General features: G+C 38.4%; 2 protein-coding genes across 5 annotated transcripts in view; one reads left to right on the forward strand and one right to left on the reverse strand.

Moving 5' to 3' along the window:
• rnf34b (ring finger protein 34b) overlaps positions 1-8651 on the forward strand; it is a 43893-nt gene extending 35242 nt beyond the window's left edge. Inside the window, exons 6-8 of one of the 2 annotated variants that reach the window (XM_067433600.1) lie at positions 3821-3850; positions 4704-4745; positions 6745-8651. In XM_067433600.1, the coding sequence (XP_067289701.1) occupies positions 3821-3850; positions 4704-4745; positions 6745-6935 (263 nt within the window). In that variant the 3' untranslated portion in view covers positions 6936-8651. The remainder of the gene's footprint in view (positions 1-3820; positions 3851-4703; positions 4746-6744) is intronic. The other variant, XM_067433601.1, reaches the window with a different exon arrangement.
• An 844-nt stretch (positions 8652-9495) lies between these two features.
• kdm2bb (lysine (K)-specific demethylase 2Bb) overlaps positions 9496-16903 on the reverse strand; it is a 39982-nt gene continuing 32574 nt past the window's right edge. For all 3 annotated transcript variants that reach the window (XM_067433240.1, XM_067433239.1, XM_067433241.1), the window contains 5 exons: positions 16046-16863; positions 12532-12695; positions 11229-11390; positions 10821-11039; positions 9496-10553 (listed from right to left, as the gene is read on the reverse strand). In XM_067433240.1, coding sequence (XP_067289341.1) covers positions 10372-10553; positions 10821-11039; positions 11229-11390; positions 12532-12695; positions 16046-16863 — 1545 coding nt within the window. In that variant the 3' untranslated portion in view covers positions 9496-10371. The remainder of the gene's footprint in view (positions 10554-10820; positions 11040-11228; positions 11391-12531; positions 12696-16045; positions 16864-16903) is intronic.

Raw genomic sequence — 16903 nt, forward strand, 5'->3', positions numbered from 1 at the left:
CTCAACTGCACCGTGTTGCCAAGTCCATCTTTTTTTTACGCAGGTTGTTTTCCATGTCCGCGGGTTGAAGCGAATATTATGTGATATATAGACCCAGGAATAAGAATTTTAGCGGGCAATCTTGCCAAAAGATTGGGGGGGTACACAGAGTACTTACCCAACTTACTCGACCGCTGGCTACTTGCTCGTCAAATTTTTTTTTTAACTTTAATTTAACAAACAAAAAATGTATCTAAACATTTTTCTAAATTAACTTAATAAAGAAAGAAAATGAAATATAACTACTTTGATATTAAAAACAAAGCGGAACTATTTTAATGACTGCAACAATGTATAAAAAAATTTTTTTTTTAAAAAGACACGGGCTCCAGTCGGACTCGGGCCGAGAATTTTGATAAGCTGTCGGACACGGGCCGGACTAGGGCCTCAGCGTCTCGGGCCAGGGCCGGGCTAGGGCCTAGATTTGAGGCCCGTGCAGGGCTGAATAAAGAGAAGACAATGCTGAATAAAGTCGTAGTTTTTGTTATTTTTGGACCAAAATGTATTTTCGATGCTTCAAGAGATTCTAATTAACCAACTGATGTCACATATGGACTACTTTGATGATGTTTTTATTCCGTTTCTGGATATGGACGGTATAGTGTGCATACACTTGGATACGCTGTCGGACTAAATATAAAATATCTTAAACTGTGTTCCGAAGATGAACGGAGGTCTTATGGGTGTGAAACGACATTAGAGTGAGTCATTAATGGCATAAAATAACCCTTTAATGTAGATTGAATACCTATAGTGACATGACATCTACTGGACATTTAGTCACCTTTGTTTACTTGTATGTGATTGGTTGAAGCCGTTTCTGTTGCTGCGAGAGTTTAATAATAAAAAATTGCCACATCACATTGGTGTTCGGTGTGGAAGCACTCATTACACAAACAGCTGATCAAAAAAATAAAACCATTGCATGATTTTTTTGCCCTTCAGTTAACTATTCAAAATCGTGTTCAGTCTGAAAAGACATAAAAAAGCATAACTTTTGCTACCTTTACACTTGTCGTCTACACCACTCTGCCGTTTTGCGTCCGGAAACGGACAGAGACCCATCTTTTCCACTTCAGGGTTCAGATGGCAGCGTTCACATTTATTTTAAAAGAACCGAACTAACATAGCAATCACACCAGGGTTCATTTTAATCGAAACCAAACACGCCAAGGTCGAACACACACTTAGGCCCCGATTACAGCGTTTTAAAATGAAAACTATCCTCGTCTACACTGACGTTTCCATTGCGTTTCAGATACGATTTCTGTCTACAGAGCACAACCGGAAACGCATGACTGCCCACATTAGGCCTACGCTATCTGAACACGACAATATTACAATATCTCTCTCAACGGCTCTGGAACATCAGCAGCCTCGATGACTGTGTAAACAATAACATGGAGACGGAACGGCATGCTTTGCTGACTTTGTGGTCCTTTTTAGCAGCCGTTGTGCAGTTAAACGCTGTATTGTATAATACTGCAGCTGTCTACATGCACAGAGGCTGTTTACACTTGTGTATGCCCAGCGTGCATGAACAGTCATGGGACATGCGTTTCCGGTTGTGCAGTGTACACCGAGATCGTTTCTGAAATACAATGGAAAAGCACTAGTGTAAACGGGGCCTAAGTGTGTGTTCGCACTTGCCGTGTTTGGTTCGATTAAAATGAACTCTGGTGTCATTGCTCTGTTAGTTCGGTTCATTTGAAGAAGGTTGAGCGCTGCCATCTGAAGCGCGATGTGCACCAAGTGGAAAAGATGTCTCTGTCCGCTTCCAAACAAACCCTGTTGAGGTTTGACTGAAATATGAACGCAACACGGACCAAAGACTTTCAAACGAACCAAAAACAGGAAGGATGAGATCCTAAAAGGGACAGAATGCTCACACCTGTTTTTTCTTGTCATAGTCACGATGTTGTTCATCACAGTTCGGTGCATGCGTCAGAACCATGTCTCCTCACAGAAGATCTTCGTTTGTGTGTGTCGAAGGGATTCCTTTGACTCCTTTACACATTTAATAAGCTCTTCACGAGTTCTCAGCTGGTCAAAATACCATCATATGCAGGTTACACACAAACAACTCATTTAGCCCAGAACTATGGGGGTATTTTGATGCCAAAATAACTGAAAACGGGCAGAATAAAAGTCACAAATAGATATTACAACTTGTAAACACAAAACAAGTGTGAACAAGAGTGTGTTCACACTTGTTTTACATTTACGGATCATGAAGACTTTTTTGTGGATTTATTTCTATTTGTAGATGGTGTTTTGTGTTTACAAGTTGTAATATCTATTTGTGACTTTTATTCTGTCCAACAATCAGTGTTGGGTAAGTTACTTAAAAAAAGTAATGAATTACTAGTTAATAATTACATCTTCAGCAGTGTAATTAGATTACTGTACAAATTACTCTCTCCAAAAATTATTCAATTACTTATTACTAATTACTTTCTAAATCCTATATCAACTTCAACCAGTTAAGTGATTCAAGGATATACATGAAAAAGCTCTTTTAAATATATTAAAATAAATATAAAACTACATGAATTATTCTTATTAACTAACCAAAGTATTACAAATGCTACAGGATGCAAATTATGAAAAAAAAAAACAGGCACTTTAAAGTTAGACTTTAAATTCTGATGTTAATTCCACTATTGTATTATTGTATGTATTAGTTAAATTACATCAGAACTAACTGTAATTAAATTACAGAAAAAATAAGAATAATCACTTACTTTACTTTTTCAAGGGAAAAGTAATTATATTGCACACTAATTATTTAGAAAAAAAGTTACCTGGTTGCCTTAACATTTTGTGTTTATTGAAATTAAAATTTTGAGTTAATACAATGAAATTTTTTTAGATTCGGCAACCTTTATTAAAATATTATTAAAAGATTTTGTTAGCATATTGGGTAATTGTGTGTGTTTTATTTCTGATGACGCAGTGAAACATGCCAAATAGTGCTATTTTCATGATTTATCACAGTTTTTATGTTGTTCAGATACAATAATATTTTGAGTTTCTATTTATTAAACAAATTTCCTTTTATTGTATCAACTACATTTTTTTATTTCAATAAACTCAAAATTTTAAGGCAACCAGGTTACTTACTTTTTTAAGTTAAACCAACAAAAACCAACACACATTTTTTTACAGTGCAGTAACTAATTACACCCAACACTGCTAACAGTTATGCTAAGCAGACCAGGAGTAAAAAAAATGTTTTTTTAAATCCAAACCAAACTACAAGTGTGAACACACCCAAACTGTATAAGGGCGGCAGACAAGCACGTGCTTAGAGTGAACAGAACGATATCATCCGCTGTGTAGACTAATATAGTTATCTTTGAAGTTTTTTTATTTTATTTTATTTTTTTAAGCAGATAATCTTTCTTCTAGAAGATATCATGAAGACGTTTAATTAGTAGAATAGTGCCTGAAATGTTCCTAGGATACTTTATATAACAGACAGTTTTATCTTCTACTGGTTATATAATTGGCAAAATAATGAGAGGGAAACTCTGTGGTCAGTTTTGGTCAGGCTGAAAAGAGCACAGCTGACATCATATAATAAGAGAGATGAATGAGAAAGAGAGCAGTCTTTTTATCACAGTCTTCAAAATTTTTTGACAGGCTGCATGTGAGGAAAAAAACAACATTAAATTGAATCAGTCAAGGATCAGCCTCAAATCAGCTGTGGCTAATAGGATTTTCAAACAGGCATGTGCTCTCCATAAAATTGACCCATCTCGTTTTCTTTTCTTTGCAGTGGAAAATGTTAGCAACAGCCTATCTGCAGGTAAGCCAACCTATTCTTATACATTGTACTTGACACGGGTTATTTTAAATATTATTTATATACTATTTATATAGCATTTATTTATATTTTGAATAACGTTTAATTTGATATTTCAAATTTGAAAAGTAATTTAGTTTTTTTATATTTCTATTTAGCATTCATTTATGATGTATTTATTATTGCCATGGCTACATTCAAATTTGTCCTATGTAATTTTACTTCTTTTTACAGCTTTAGTTTTAGTTAACATTAACAACACTGTTACTTGAGACATTACCCATGCAAATATAAGCTTTGCACACCATGCTTAACTCTGGATTAATGTCTTTGTGGGTTAACATGGGGTCAGGGTTTGGCTAGTTAGTGAGCGTGAGTAGTTAGCCCCTGCTGGTAGATGCCATAAATACACCATTCTGCATCACACATCATTGGGGGTCTTTAAAAGTAGACATGTATGTTACACTTTACTTTGAGGTGACATAGTTATCATAGTACTCAAATAAGTAATGAGTAATATTAACTACATGTACTTAATATACAGTTAGGGTTTGGTTTAGGGTTACTTGTAATTATGCATAATTTACTGTTATCAATAAGTAAGTACATGTAGTAACATGTAAATGTCATCTTCAAAATAAAGTGTAACCAATGAATTAAATGTATAAATTATTATATATGTTATAAATGTTTAAATAATATGCATAATATTTAATGCATAAATATTAAAATAAAAACGACAAGAATTTACATATATATCAAAACCAGACTACTTTTTAAGTGTGAAAAGTTTTTTGACAGGGCTGTCCAATGCTAATAACGCTAACTCTACACTTACTATGTTTCTCAATCAAAGTCATAGCTTACCCTCCTCCTATATGCAATGGAGGTATTGGAGGTAAGACTCAGCCTTTTTTAATGTGGCTCCAACATCATCATTACCATCATCCCATTACCATGAATGAAAAATGACTCTTCCCGATGCATGCTGGGAGAGTTTAATATGTGGTTGTCACGTGCATGATCGCATTTGTGTCATGAATTGTGCTCTTAATATGATCTGTCTGTCTTTTTATAGCTTGTCACATTACTGTAATTGCACATTGCCCTCATTAATTATATTAACCATTAACGCGGCTTGGAAAACAGCCCGAAATGATCCAAAGATTATTGCTGTCCTGTCTAAGACAAAATATTAATGGGCTTTTTGGAGAAGGACCAAGTTTGGGATGCTTTACGGATGTTCTCCATTTCGTTTTTTATAGAGCAATTAATAGAGATAATAAGACTGACATCAGCTGGATTAGTTTGCCATACAGGAGAGCTGAAAGCACATACTGTAAATCATTCATTAAAAGGTCTGACCACTGAGATGGACTGGCTAGAAGGATGTCAAATAAGAAAGACAGTCGCAGCATTCACCTACTTTCACTATGCCCTACAAGTATGTGCTGTTTTTGAGTGTGTAGCAGAAGAGTAGGCAAGTTTCGGGACATCCTACGTCTTCATAACTGCGTCTTTAATGGACACTCTGCACTTCGTGACAAGATGATTGGCAGGAATCACTGTTAAAATCCTCCACTTTCAATGTAATTTAATTTCCTACCGTTTCAGAGAGAAATGTAGATCAGCCAGTTTGCATAATGATACATTTAAAAGTTAATGGCCAAGCATATCTTTATAAAACTTCACAATGCTGTTGCAGATTAAATATATAGTAAATAACATCAAATAAATATATTTTTGTCAGGTTAGAGACTGATGACTAATCATTTAAAACCCTTTATTAAACCTCTCTACTTAAACGTCACACTCACACATCCGCCATATTTGTAGTTTTAACACTTTTTATTTCTGTTTGTAGTTCTAATTAAATCCTCATCTAACGCGCAATGGGTTTTGGACAGATTATAGTTATTAGAGTGCGCACAGATCTGCACTTCGGATTCCAAAAGGAAAAGTAGACCATCCAGGTATCTTTGGAATACTCAGTTCAACATTCTACGATTTGGGACGCACTAATTCTAATTTTGAATACTATTTAGGATGAATAGCAAGAGTGTTTAAGTAGTGACCATCGGTCTGCCATTTTGAAATCTGTTACACCTTTTAATATCTCTTAAATTATTTGACATATTGGCACAAAATTTGGTAGGGATCTTTAACAACGTGTCCTGAAGGTACATGAGAGTACATGAGTTTAAACACAGCACCACCTAGTGTTCCTGAGATATAAGGATTTAGGCCAAAATCATGCTGATTCTTATGATATCTCATTTTTCATTTTCCATTATTTTGTTTGTCTGCCATTTTGAAGTGAATGAAATCAGTCTTTGGGCTGATCTGCACAGAAATGTCTGAACAGTTCTGTGCAGATCAGTCTTTTTTTTTTATATATTTGCCACCGTTCCCAAGAAATACCTCTCTGAAGCTGACCGTGCTTTTGTTGTCTTACGGTAGTTAGCTTAACATTATAATTGGTTAACATGTGAACCAGTTTGCCTTTTTTTTTTTTTTGCTCATATGGGTCTGCACAGTTGTTGACCCCGTATCATTGCTTGCAGCTATAATTTGAATTTAAATTTGCATGTTCAGTTTTTTTAAACAAAATATTCAAATTTCTGTTTTTAAATATTTAACATGCATGGCTCCTTATATTTAGGGGGCAAGACGAAAGCATTTGACTGTTCAAAAAAAAACTTCTTGAGAGCATTTTAATTAAACTGAAAATTGACATCACATTCTTTAAAAATGTCATTGTCAATGCAGCTACAGTACGTACAAAAATAACTTTCCCGAGGAAAAATAGAAAAGCTCATTACACACAAGCAGAACAGACGCACAAGATCGACAGACGATTAAACAAGATCTCATACCATCCATTTATTGTCTTGCAGATGGTGTGCAAGTAGCTCAGCTGGGCGGCGTTGATGAGAACCTGTGCCGTATCTGCATGGATGCCGTTATAGACTGCGTTCTCCTGGAGTGCGGTCACATGGTCACCTGCACCAAGTGCGGCAAAAAGATGAACGAGTGCCCCATCTGCAGGCAGTATGTGGTGCGGGCGGTGCACGTCTTCAAGTCTTAACCACGAGCGTCACCTCTACTGAAAGACCAACACACGAGATGCTTCCTGCTGGACTGAGCAGGCTGGGGCCGTGACTGGACCAAGAGATTGACCCTTTAATTTCACACTGGGTTAAGGTCGTGGAAACCGGTACTGCGCACACCTTATTTACGGAGCGAGAATTTCCTGCTGCACATTTTGATTTGGTCATTCATTGACACTTTTATGAGTTTATGTGGTTACTAACCCAGGGAAGACGGATTTTAGAAGAATAAAGTATAAAAATATAAAAGTTTAAATGGTTTACATTTCTGTAAACATTTTGGAAATGTGTCATTGTATGTGCAATATTAGAAATCTTTACGTGTGCGAGTGTAGAGAAACCGATTGCCATTAAGATGCATGTTGTCGTAGCAACAGTGAAGACCAATGCCGTGAAGGGGTAACGTAGGTGCCAAAGTTAGACGTGCAGAACGGCTTCTGGTTTATGTTTTTACGTGCTATATTATCAATAAGCGTGTTATTTTCATGTATTGGCATACCACAGTTCAGCATCCGCGACACAGGATTAAATGACCAGCTAGCAGTTATTTATAGCAACTGATGAGAAACTGTATCGTATTTTTTCAGAGACACTGGAATCCAGCATCTGCCGTTATGTAGCTTATCACTGGAACCTCAATTACTTTTTTTTTTATCTTGATCAAATTTTGCAGTATGTCAAATGTCAGGTTTGTGGTTGGTTTGTCTCCATTGTGCTGCATCAACAAGAGACTTAAAGATGTGCTAAGTAATTTCATATCATATGTAGTCATATGAGTGTACATTATTAAAAACATTTGTCCAAAGAAAAATTACTTAGTGCGCCTTTAATTGATCGCATGCATTGGTAGGTTTTATTGACAAAATTTATTTATTCATCTCCAGCAATACATGAAAAACGTGTTTTTTGGTGTTGCGTTGTACCACATTTACATGGCATCACAAGATTTCCACAAGCGGTGCTACATGGATTTACGCATTACAGTTCTCTATTGCATTTGCTCTATAGCTATTTAATTTAAGCAGAATAAGCGGTTTCTTTCACCTTTTTTGATTTAATGTTTTAGATCAGGTTAAGATAAAGAGGAAATTGTCACTCGATTCCTCTAGATGCCCTTTGTTGCTGTGAATTCTGTAGTCAAAAGGTATGATGTCTGTGGTTTTGCCTAGACAAATATAAAGGAACATTTAATTAAACATATGATTTTATATACATGTGAAAAAGATGTACATGAAGTATATGGATATATTTCCTCTTTTCTCCAGTTTTTCTTTTAAATGTTTTATCCCCCCTCAGCGTTCCAGTTTTTTCCTTGAATGTAAACGACATTGAATTAGTTGTTTATCTTTTAAATCGGTCAAAAATAATGCTACAGTAGAATTTTGCATTCTGATGTCACGTCCGTGTATTTCTATAATCGGACTGTTTTTAATTTGCTTCTAAAACGCCTCCACACCTGTCTGCCCTACACTGACACTGTGCTTATGTGTATGTTTCTAATGCTGCTATCTAAAAGATGTCACTTGGTAGTAGGTAACTACTCTAGCTGAGCAGACAATGGACAAGACTATGACTTAAACTGAGCGCTGGAAGACGTTTTGGGATTTGGTCTTTGTATTTTGGAATGTTGAACTTTTTATTTTGGTAATTCAAAGATGATTTATTAAATTTAATAAAATATGGTACCTTGAACTAACAAAATAAAGAATTTTCTCATTTCACTGTTTACTCTTCTTTTCTGAGGCGCAAACGCAAAACGCTTATCTGCGCCCTCTAAAGGGGGTCGCACACCGGACGCGGAGCTCGGCGGCGCTCGGCGGCGCGCCATGTCTTTAAAATTCGAACACATTGTTTTCAATGAGTGTACGCACACCGGTGGCGGCATTCGGCGCCTGTCCGCGGCGACTCAGGAAGTTGTTCTAAATCCTGCCGCGCCACAGAGCGCCATTTCAAGGCTTTATATTAAAAGTATATTATCGTTAAGGTATACTGATTTCAACCTTTGCTACAAGACACATTTGTTTTACATTCTGAGTTCAACAGCTTGAATAAAGTCTAAACATATTTTGGGGAAATGTATAATAAACGTAGCCTTTTAAAATGTGCGCGTCTGGTGTGCGATACCTGAGACGCTGCGTGGCGCGCCGCCGAGCGCCGCCGAGCTCCGCGTCCGGTGTGCGACCCCCTTTAATGGCTGTTAAGTGCAACGCACGTAGTCATGGCAAAATACACTCAGTCAGACGTCACCAGATAAAATGCAATATACGTGTATTAATGGCACAATACTGGAATGTGTTGCTAATTATTCTGGAAGTACGCATTTGTGAAGGTAAGCCTGTTTATGAGCTAACTTTCAATCTTTTAAATTTCAGTCTTAACTCGTGAGATAGAAAAGAGCGGCAAAAACAGGCGGGAATCGATCTCAACATGAATCTTGCTTGAGGTAATTATTTTATAATATTAATTTTACGATAATGATTTTAAAGATAAAAAATTTAAACTTGTTCACAGTGAAGATTATGTTAAGCAAAACACCAATACTGGAAAAAATAACTATTTATTCAGGTCAAACAGTGCAAATTACGTTTTCCCCCAGATATATACATATTAAAGAAGCCAAGGTAAGTAATATAGCCGTGTGGAAAAAAAGAGAATGTACCTGTAGAACATCTTATATAACAATAAAGAACATCACATCTTAAATTAACATTACAGAAACATCTGCACAGTTACTAAAGCTAGTATAGATAGGAATCTGCTTCACTTCCTACTGCGTAGAAAAAAAAGAAACCTTGTACTGACTGAATATTGTCAATAAAGTCTAAATATATTTATATCAGTGCATTTAATACTGCACAAAGTGTGAAATCCCTTCTGATACAAAAATTAATACTGCATGACGCTTAACGTTTGCATGGTAACGAAAAAAGCACATGCATCTTGAATATTTCTTTTCTGAGAAAGAAAATAACAGTCAGTTTTGTCATTGCAACACTGCACTGTGACTATAAAAACGTATTTTTTATATAACATTTAAGCAAAATATATGGGTAAACATGCCTTTCAACAGCATTTTAACGTTGGCACGCTCTGCCAGCTGTGCCTTGTAAACTTAAAAAAAATAATCAATAAATGTTTGCCTTAGCAGCACAACAAACAAACAATAATAATAAAAAAAGATTGAAAGGCAGAATTGGCCACTAGAGATGAATACATATCTTCACTTGTGAGCTCTGGCAATGAGTTCAGGCATTTGCTTGGAGTGTGTTGTTTAGCAATTAGCCATTTTTCTCTGCTGGTTTTCGGTTGAGTGTGTTAGCCTCCACACATCATGTGTTGTAAAAGTGTAGAAAATGGAGGGCGAAACTGTTAGCTCCCTGGGTTGTACTTCAAGTTATTGCCTGTCTTTGTTGACTAGCTCAGTTTGCTCAGTAGTTTTTCCTCGATAAGTCCGAATTGTACGCTGACAGACATCTCAGCGATGAACTGCTCGCAACCCTCTTTGGTCACCTGTTTGCAGTACCGCAGGTCAATGTGACAAATGTTTCCGCAGCGCTTGAAGTAGGTCAGTGACAGGTCTGTAACTCTGTTACAAACTGTAGAGAAAAGAAATAGGAATTTAGAGCCCATAACGTTAATTCCTCAGATTTATATCAGTAATCCATCAAATGTTGAGGTGGCAATCTTCCCAGATCAAGGTGAGTTTGTGTGTATGTATGTATGTATGTATGTATCTCTATATATATATATATATACACATACACACACACACACACACACACACAGTATATACACACAATATGCATGATGTTTTCCGGCACACTCAAAATTGTTATGTGAGGGTTTTAGTATTTCCTGCATACCTGATAGGTTGATGTGAGTGAGAGAGTCTCTGGTCGTGGTGCCGGCTGCCGTTAGGATGTTGACGCTCTGGTCGGTGATGTGGTTACAGTAACTAAGGTCCAATTGAGACAGTGAAGGCATGTGTTTTATGATCAGCTTCAGGGACGTATCTGTGATGTCCAGACCAGCTAGACAGAGATCCTCCACATTCCTCAGTTTACTTCTACTGTCCAACTGACCTGAGAGACGCAAATAAGCATCTTTTTTTCAAATCAATTTTAAAACAAGATAAATGTTAGTGTGCTACTTGCTGTGTACACGAGGCCGATATGAATTGGTAAAATAAGAAGAAAAATAACTTCTAAAGGGTCTAGAGTACACATTTGTCATATTGAACATAAACAGCGGTTAATGCTATCATTCCATACCTGGTCTGTTGTCTGTTGGCGGAGAGAGCAAGTCTCTTATCTGGTTGTCCTTAAGTCCCTCTACCCACTGTACATCTAGAGTTCTTAGCAAAGGACAACTGGATGTGCATAAAGCAGATACAGCTGCCCACGAGCAGCCTGCCAGCAACAAAACCCTTAGACCTGCCAGGAAACCAACACAGTAGTCATGCATATATTGTTGGACATTACAGTGGAGTTTGCATACATCAGAGGTGCCAACTCCTGTTTCTGGAGATTTATATTCATGCAGTTAATTAAGATCTTAATGCGTGGTAATGTTAGGTGTATACAAAGGGTACACCATCAGGAGACACACAATCAGGCCTTACAGCAGGGCTATTCAAATCTTGCCCTGGAGAGCCAATGCTCTGCAGAGTCTAGCTCCAACCCTGATCAAACCCACCCACTTGTGATTTTCTAATAATCCTGAAGACGTTGATTAGCATGTTCAGGTGTGTTTGATTAGGGTTGGGGCTAAACTCTGCAGCGCATTGGCCCTCCAGGGCAAGCTTGAATAGCTCTGCTGTACAGTTAACCTGAGAAGCAGTGAAACAATGGGTGCGTTTACATGCACATTCTTAAGCCGATTATGCCCAATAAGCCGACAATGAACATGGTCATGTAAACACGGTAATCCGTTTTCTTTTATCGGAGTAATGTCATAAACGGCGTAAGCATAAACCGGTCGGGACAGGTAGTTTTTTGCCTCTTACCTCGATTTCGTGCGGCATGTAAACGCATTAACCTGCTTTCTGTCGGCTTATTGAAGTACGCATGTGTGATAAGTGACAAACACGCAAACCTAGAGCAGAATCAAATGCATCCAGACAGAGCGAGCTAGCATTTTGCATGAAATAAGGACAATCACAAACCCAGACTCTTTTAAGACCCAGAAAATTGTAAAGAGGTGTTCTCTTTTCTCATGCAGCAGAAGTAGCCTAGAAGAGGTTCAGTCAAAACACTGCATAACTGCATAACCGCTGACACGGCGCACACTTTATTTAATATCACAACTGACGTAACATTTGAAAATCTCAGAGTCAGATATACGGACATTATTATTTTTGACGGCACTACTTGGAAATAACTCGGTTTATAAATAAAGTCATGTAAACATGGTTTACTTGCGTTGTCCGTTTACTGGTTTGCATGTAAACGGGGAAAACTGGTTATTTCAATAAGCTGATTTTTTTGAGTTATCAGCTTACTGGTGTGCATGTTAACGCACCCAATGTGTTTCCATGTTAAACCAATTATGTGGTAAGTAAAAGTGTGACTGTACCAGGTAATCTGTTGATTAGCCAGCTGAGCTGCTTCTTGGAGATGTTGGTCCAGCTCAGGTCCAGGGAGACCGGCTGTCTTCGGATAATGCCGCTCAGCATGAGAGGAGTGATTGACTTGCACCGGTTCAGATCGATCTTGGTCCACAGCCTTTTATCACAACACCTGAGATTCAAAAGACAGAAGACTTCACCGCGAGTATATCGGTGCCTTAAGGTTAAGTCATTTTTCGTTCTTCACTTGGGAGTAAAAATAATTTTGAAGTATGTGTCCAGCGATATACAGTTTGATAACATCTCAACGCCAAACTGCTGAGAGTGACGTTTAGATGAAGATATAAATATGTGCTGCGCGCTTTTCTCTCAATAACAAAATAAAATAAATAAATTTGAAAATAGCGCACATTTTTTAAGAAAGCGCAAGCAATGTGGATAGGCCTCAAAGTCATGTTGCATTTATTTAAATAGCACTTTATACAAAAGATTGCTTAAAGGTAAATGGTAAATGGACTGCATTTATATAGCGCTTTTAACAGACCCAATGGCCATCCAAAGCGCTTTACATTTTTTTCTCACATTCACCCATTCATACACCGACGGCGATGTCAGCCATGTAAGGCGCCATCCAGCTCGTCGGGAGCAGCTGGGGTTAGGTGTCTTGCTCAAGGACACCTCGACACTTGGTCAGGTGGAACCGGGGATCGAACCACCAACCTTTCGGTTTGTACACAATCTACATGAACCACTGCACATAGTGCACCATATCTTAAAGGTGCACTATGTAACATTTTCTTTCAGTAAAATGTACAAAAACCACTAGGCCAGTGTATATATTTTGTTTAGTTGAGTACTTAAAATATCACAAATGTTTCCTATTTGTACTATTTGTAACTCGTGAGAAATATTTTTTTTAACCAAGGAACCTGGACGTCTGAGGGAGTCGCCTGTTAATTGCGTCATATCTGCATTACCCTCGGTTTCCAGTTTTATTTTGCAGAAACGCTTTACTTACTGCAGTGTGCAACAAGTGTCACAGTAGCCGCTGAGCGAACGCAAAGAGGAATGTCATAACATCATTTTCAACTAGTGCTGGGCGATAAAACGATAAAGATATGTAATCAATATCAATAAAAAATGCATTCGATAAATTTTGTTCGACAGAAGAAGCAAGTTAGGTTGCATGAACAAAGGCACTCGCTCTCTGGTAACCTAGCAACGAAGGGAGTGACACGCTAACAGGCAATCATGTAACGGTATCTTGTTTGGTTGCGCTAGTCTCGTATTGGATTCTTTAGTATCAGAACCGGCGTGGAGTGATAAGAGAAAAATGAGTGCCGTAGCAAGTGAGAAAATTGTTGATAAACCAGGAAAACAAGTCAGCTCGCCAGTATGGCAGTTTTTTGTATGTTATAAGTCTGACCGTATCAGACCAATGAATGTCTTCTACAAATTTTGCAAGACAACCGTCCGCACCAAGACTGATAATACCGCAAACGTATCTAACTTTCTTCTGGCTACCAGCATGAGCCTCCGCTGACAGTGCCTGTATAAACAAACCTGTATAAATGTCTTTGTTCTGCTGAACACAAAGGAAGATATATGGAAGAATTTTTGTAAGCGAGCAGATCTCAGAGGGCATTGACTACCATAGTATTTTTTTCCTACTATAGTAATCAATAGGTTCAGAGATCTGTTTGGTTACAAACATTCTTCCAAATATCTTCCTTTGTGTTCAGCAGAACAAAGACATTTATGCAGGTTTGGAACAACTTGAGGGTAAGTAAATGACAGAATTTTCATTTTTGGGTTAACTTTACCTTTAAAAGCAGGCAGCTTGACAGTATTAAACATGAAAAACAGTGTCTCCGAAGTATATCGGGGCCTTTACTATGCATATTACCATGTTAAGTTTAGTACTTGCTTGGAATTCAAAACCGCAAGGATCTGAACTACTTAAAGGGTTAGTTCACCCAAAAATTAAAATTCTGTCATTAATTACTCATCCTCATGTCGCTTCAAACCTGCAAGAACTAGTCAAAGAAAAGCTTTTATAGATACCAGGCCCAGCAAATGCTCGATCTCAGAATATGCCAGGCTGTGATGTCAGAGTGTGGTGAAACACCACCTCAACAGAAGAAGAACAACACCTGATTCTTTAGCCGTGTCCATTGACTTGTGCCACTGACATGACATATTCATTCCGGTTGCCATTTTCCCACATGCTTTCTAAACAATCCCTTACGTGTACTGACAGGGGAGCTGAAGCCTATTAAAAATGCAAATCTTATCCAATCCTATACGTGGGTGTTTACTTCAAAGTCTACAGTGCGGCACGACCATTAGAACCGAGCGTTCAGGAGAGAGCCTCAAAACCAGGGTAGAAAATAGCCTATTACTTATTTATTGTCCATGTCAAACGTCAGAGTTGACCTCAGACAACTGTATAAAAAAATAAAAAAGCCAGTTCATGACATTTTTCATTAACACTTTCAAGGTACAGAAAGATAGTAAGATCATCGTTAAAATCGTCCATGTAACTCCAATGGTTCAATCTTAATTTTATGAAGCGTCGAGAACACTTTGTGCACAAAAAAAACTAATGAACGAAGGTCTTACAGGTTTGTAATGACATGCGGTTGAGTAATTAAAGACAGAATTTTCCTTTTTTTATTTGATCTAAACCCTTTAAAGGCACACACCTTTTGGGACTTTAGCTTATTCACTATATTCCCCAGAGTCAGACAAGTCCATACATACCACTCTCATCTCTGTGCTATGCGTGATACAGCTAGGGACTACACTCTCATTTCTGCGTAATAATCAGGGAACTTTGTTGCCGTACCATGGGTGCTGTGGCACAATGACATTACACAGCGCCTGAAAAAAGTCCCCAGCACACTCTCTGTGCAAGCACGTTGGTTATGTTAACGGAAGTTAGCCTATATCATTGCGCCGCTGCACCCATGGTATGGCAGCAAGGTTCCCTGATTATTACGCGAAATGAAAGTATAGTTCCTAGACATATCTGTCTATAAAATCGCAACTTTTCATTTTCTGTCTGTCTTAGTACTCAATGTTACTATACACATCACAACATATAAATAGGGTAATGTTGCAGTTATTTTGTCTTTTATTGAGCAGTAGTTTAGAAGGAGCCGTTTACCTCCAGTCTTTGTGCTAAGCTAGGCTAGCGGTAGGTGTGTCAGACAGAGTTATGGCACGCACGGTGAAAGCAAAAGTCCCAAAAAGTCAGTGTGTTCCTTTTCATCAAAGGTTTCACTTCATCCTTGTGATCCAAATCCAATTTAGTGTTTACAATTGTATTGGTCAGGACAAGGGTTTGGTGTGAGGTTAAGGCTGAGAGCTAGGTAGAGCCCACAGTAGACCCATAAAAACATGCACATCCATGCTCACTTAGTATTGCAGACCTCTAAAATATGTTTTGCAGTATAAAATCTCTAGTGCAAATGCAAGTTCAAATATGATGCTTTCTTTCCTAATTTCTAGAAGACATACCATCTGTTCCAGGTTTTGCAGACCCGCATGCAGACACACAGGTCTGGGTGTGCAAGGTGGCTGAACACTGCCATCCACACCTCTCTGTGCATGATATGATTCTTGCCATCATCTAGAGGCAGCCGGTCTGGTGGGGGGCTGATCGGTGGGGGGCGAATGACATGCCGCTCCATCTGAACACATTTCGGTGGAGAGCGGCAAGGTTTTGGTCGGAAGACAGGGGTAGGTGTAGTTCTGATCCAACTTACTGGGGACTGTTCTCGCAAGGATCCGTTTAGCTCCCGCTTAGGCCCCAGCCAGTCTTTCAGATGGCTGCTGCCATTATTCAGTGGTTTTCTGTCCTCTCCATCACTATCTGGCTCTGCCTTCACCGTCCTGCCATTTTGATGAGCCAGACGATCCTCTGTCTTTTGGATCTCCTGGTTGAGTTGTTTGCTCAGTTCTTTACTCAGTTCTTTGTTGGGCAGGCGAGGTTTACGTTTGGTTTTTCGCTGGATTCTCAACTGTGCATCAACACCTGAGTCGTTGCTGGGCCCCGCCTGGGTACAACGTCCCTGGGATTGGTCACCTTCCCGTAAAGCAGAGGTCTTGTGTAAAAGCTCCTCATTTTCATCTCGGCTACTCTTTTCTTTCATTGTCTCCTCTTCTTCTTCCTCTCTTTCATCATCTCCATCGTCCTCTTCTGAGAGAACAAAACTAAAGGGTCTCCTCTCTAGTTCTTGTCTTTTATCCTCATCATACTCCTCATCGTCCTCTCTTTCTGTCTTGATCCGTCCCAGGACAGAGGTCGAGAGAGTATCAGGCTTTGAGTGCTTCTTCTGTGGAGTTAAAAGAAGGTCAAAATACATGCTTTGCAAA

This window comes from Pseudorasbora parva, chromosome 23 (assembly GCF_024679245.1).
Source record: "Pseudorasbora parva isolate DD20220531a chromosome 23, ASM2467924v1, whole genome shotgun sequence".
Lineage (NCBI taxonomy): Eukaryota > Metazoa > Chordata > Actinopteri > Cypriniformes > Gobionidae > Pseudorasbora > Pseudorasbora parva.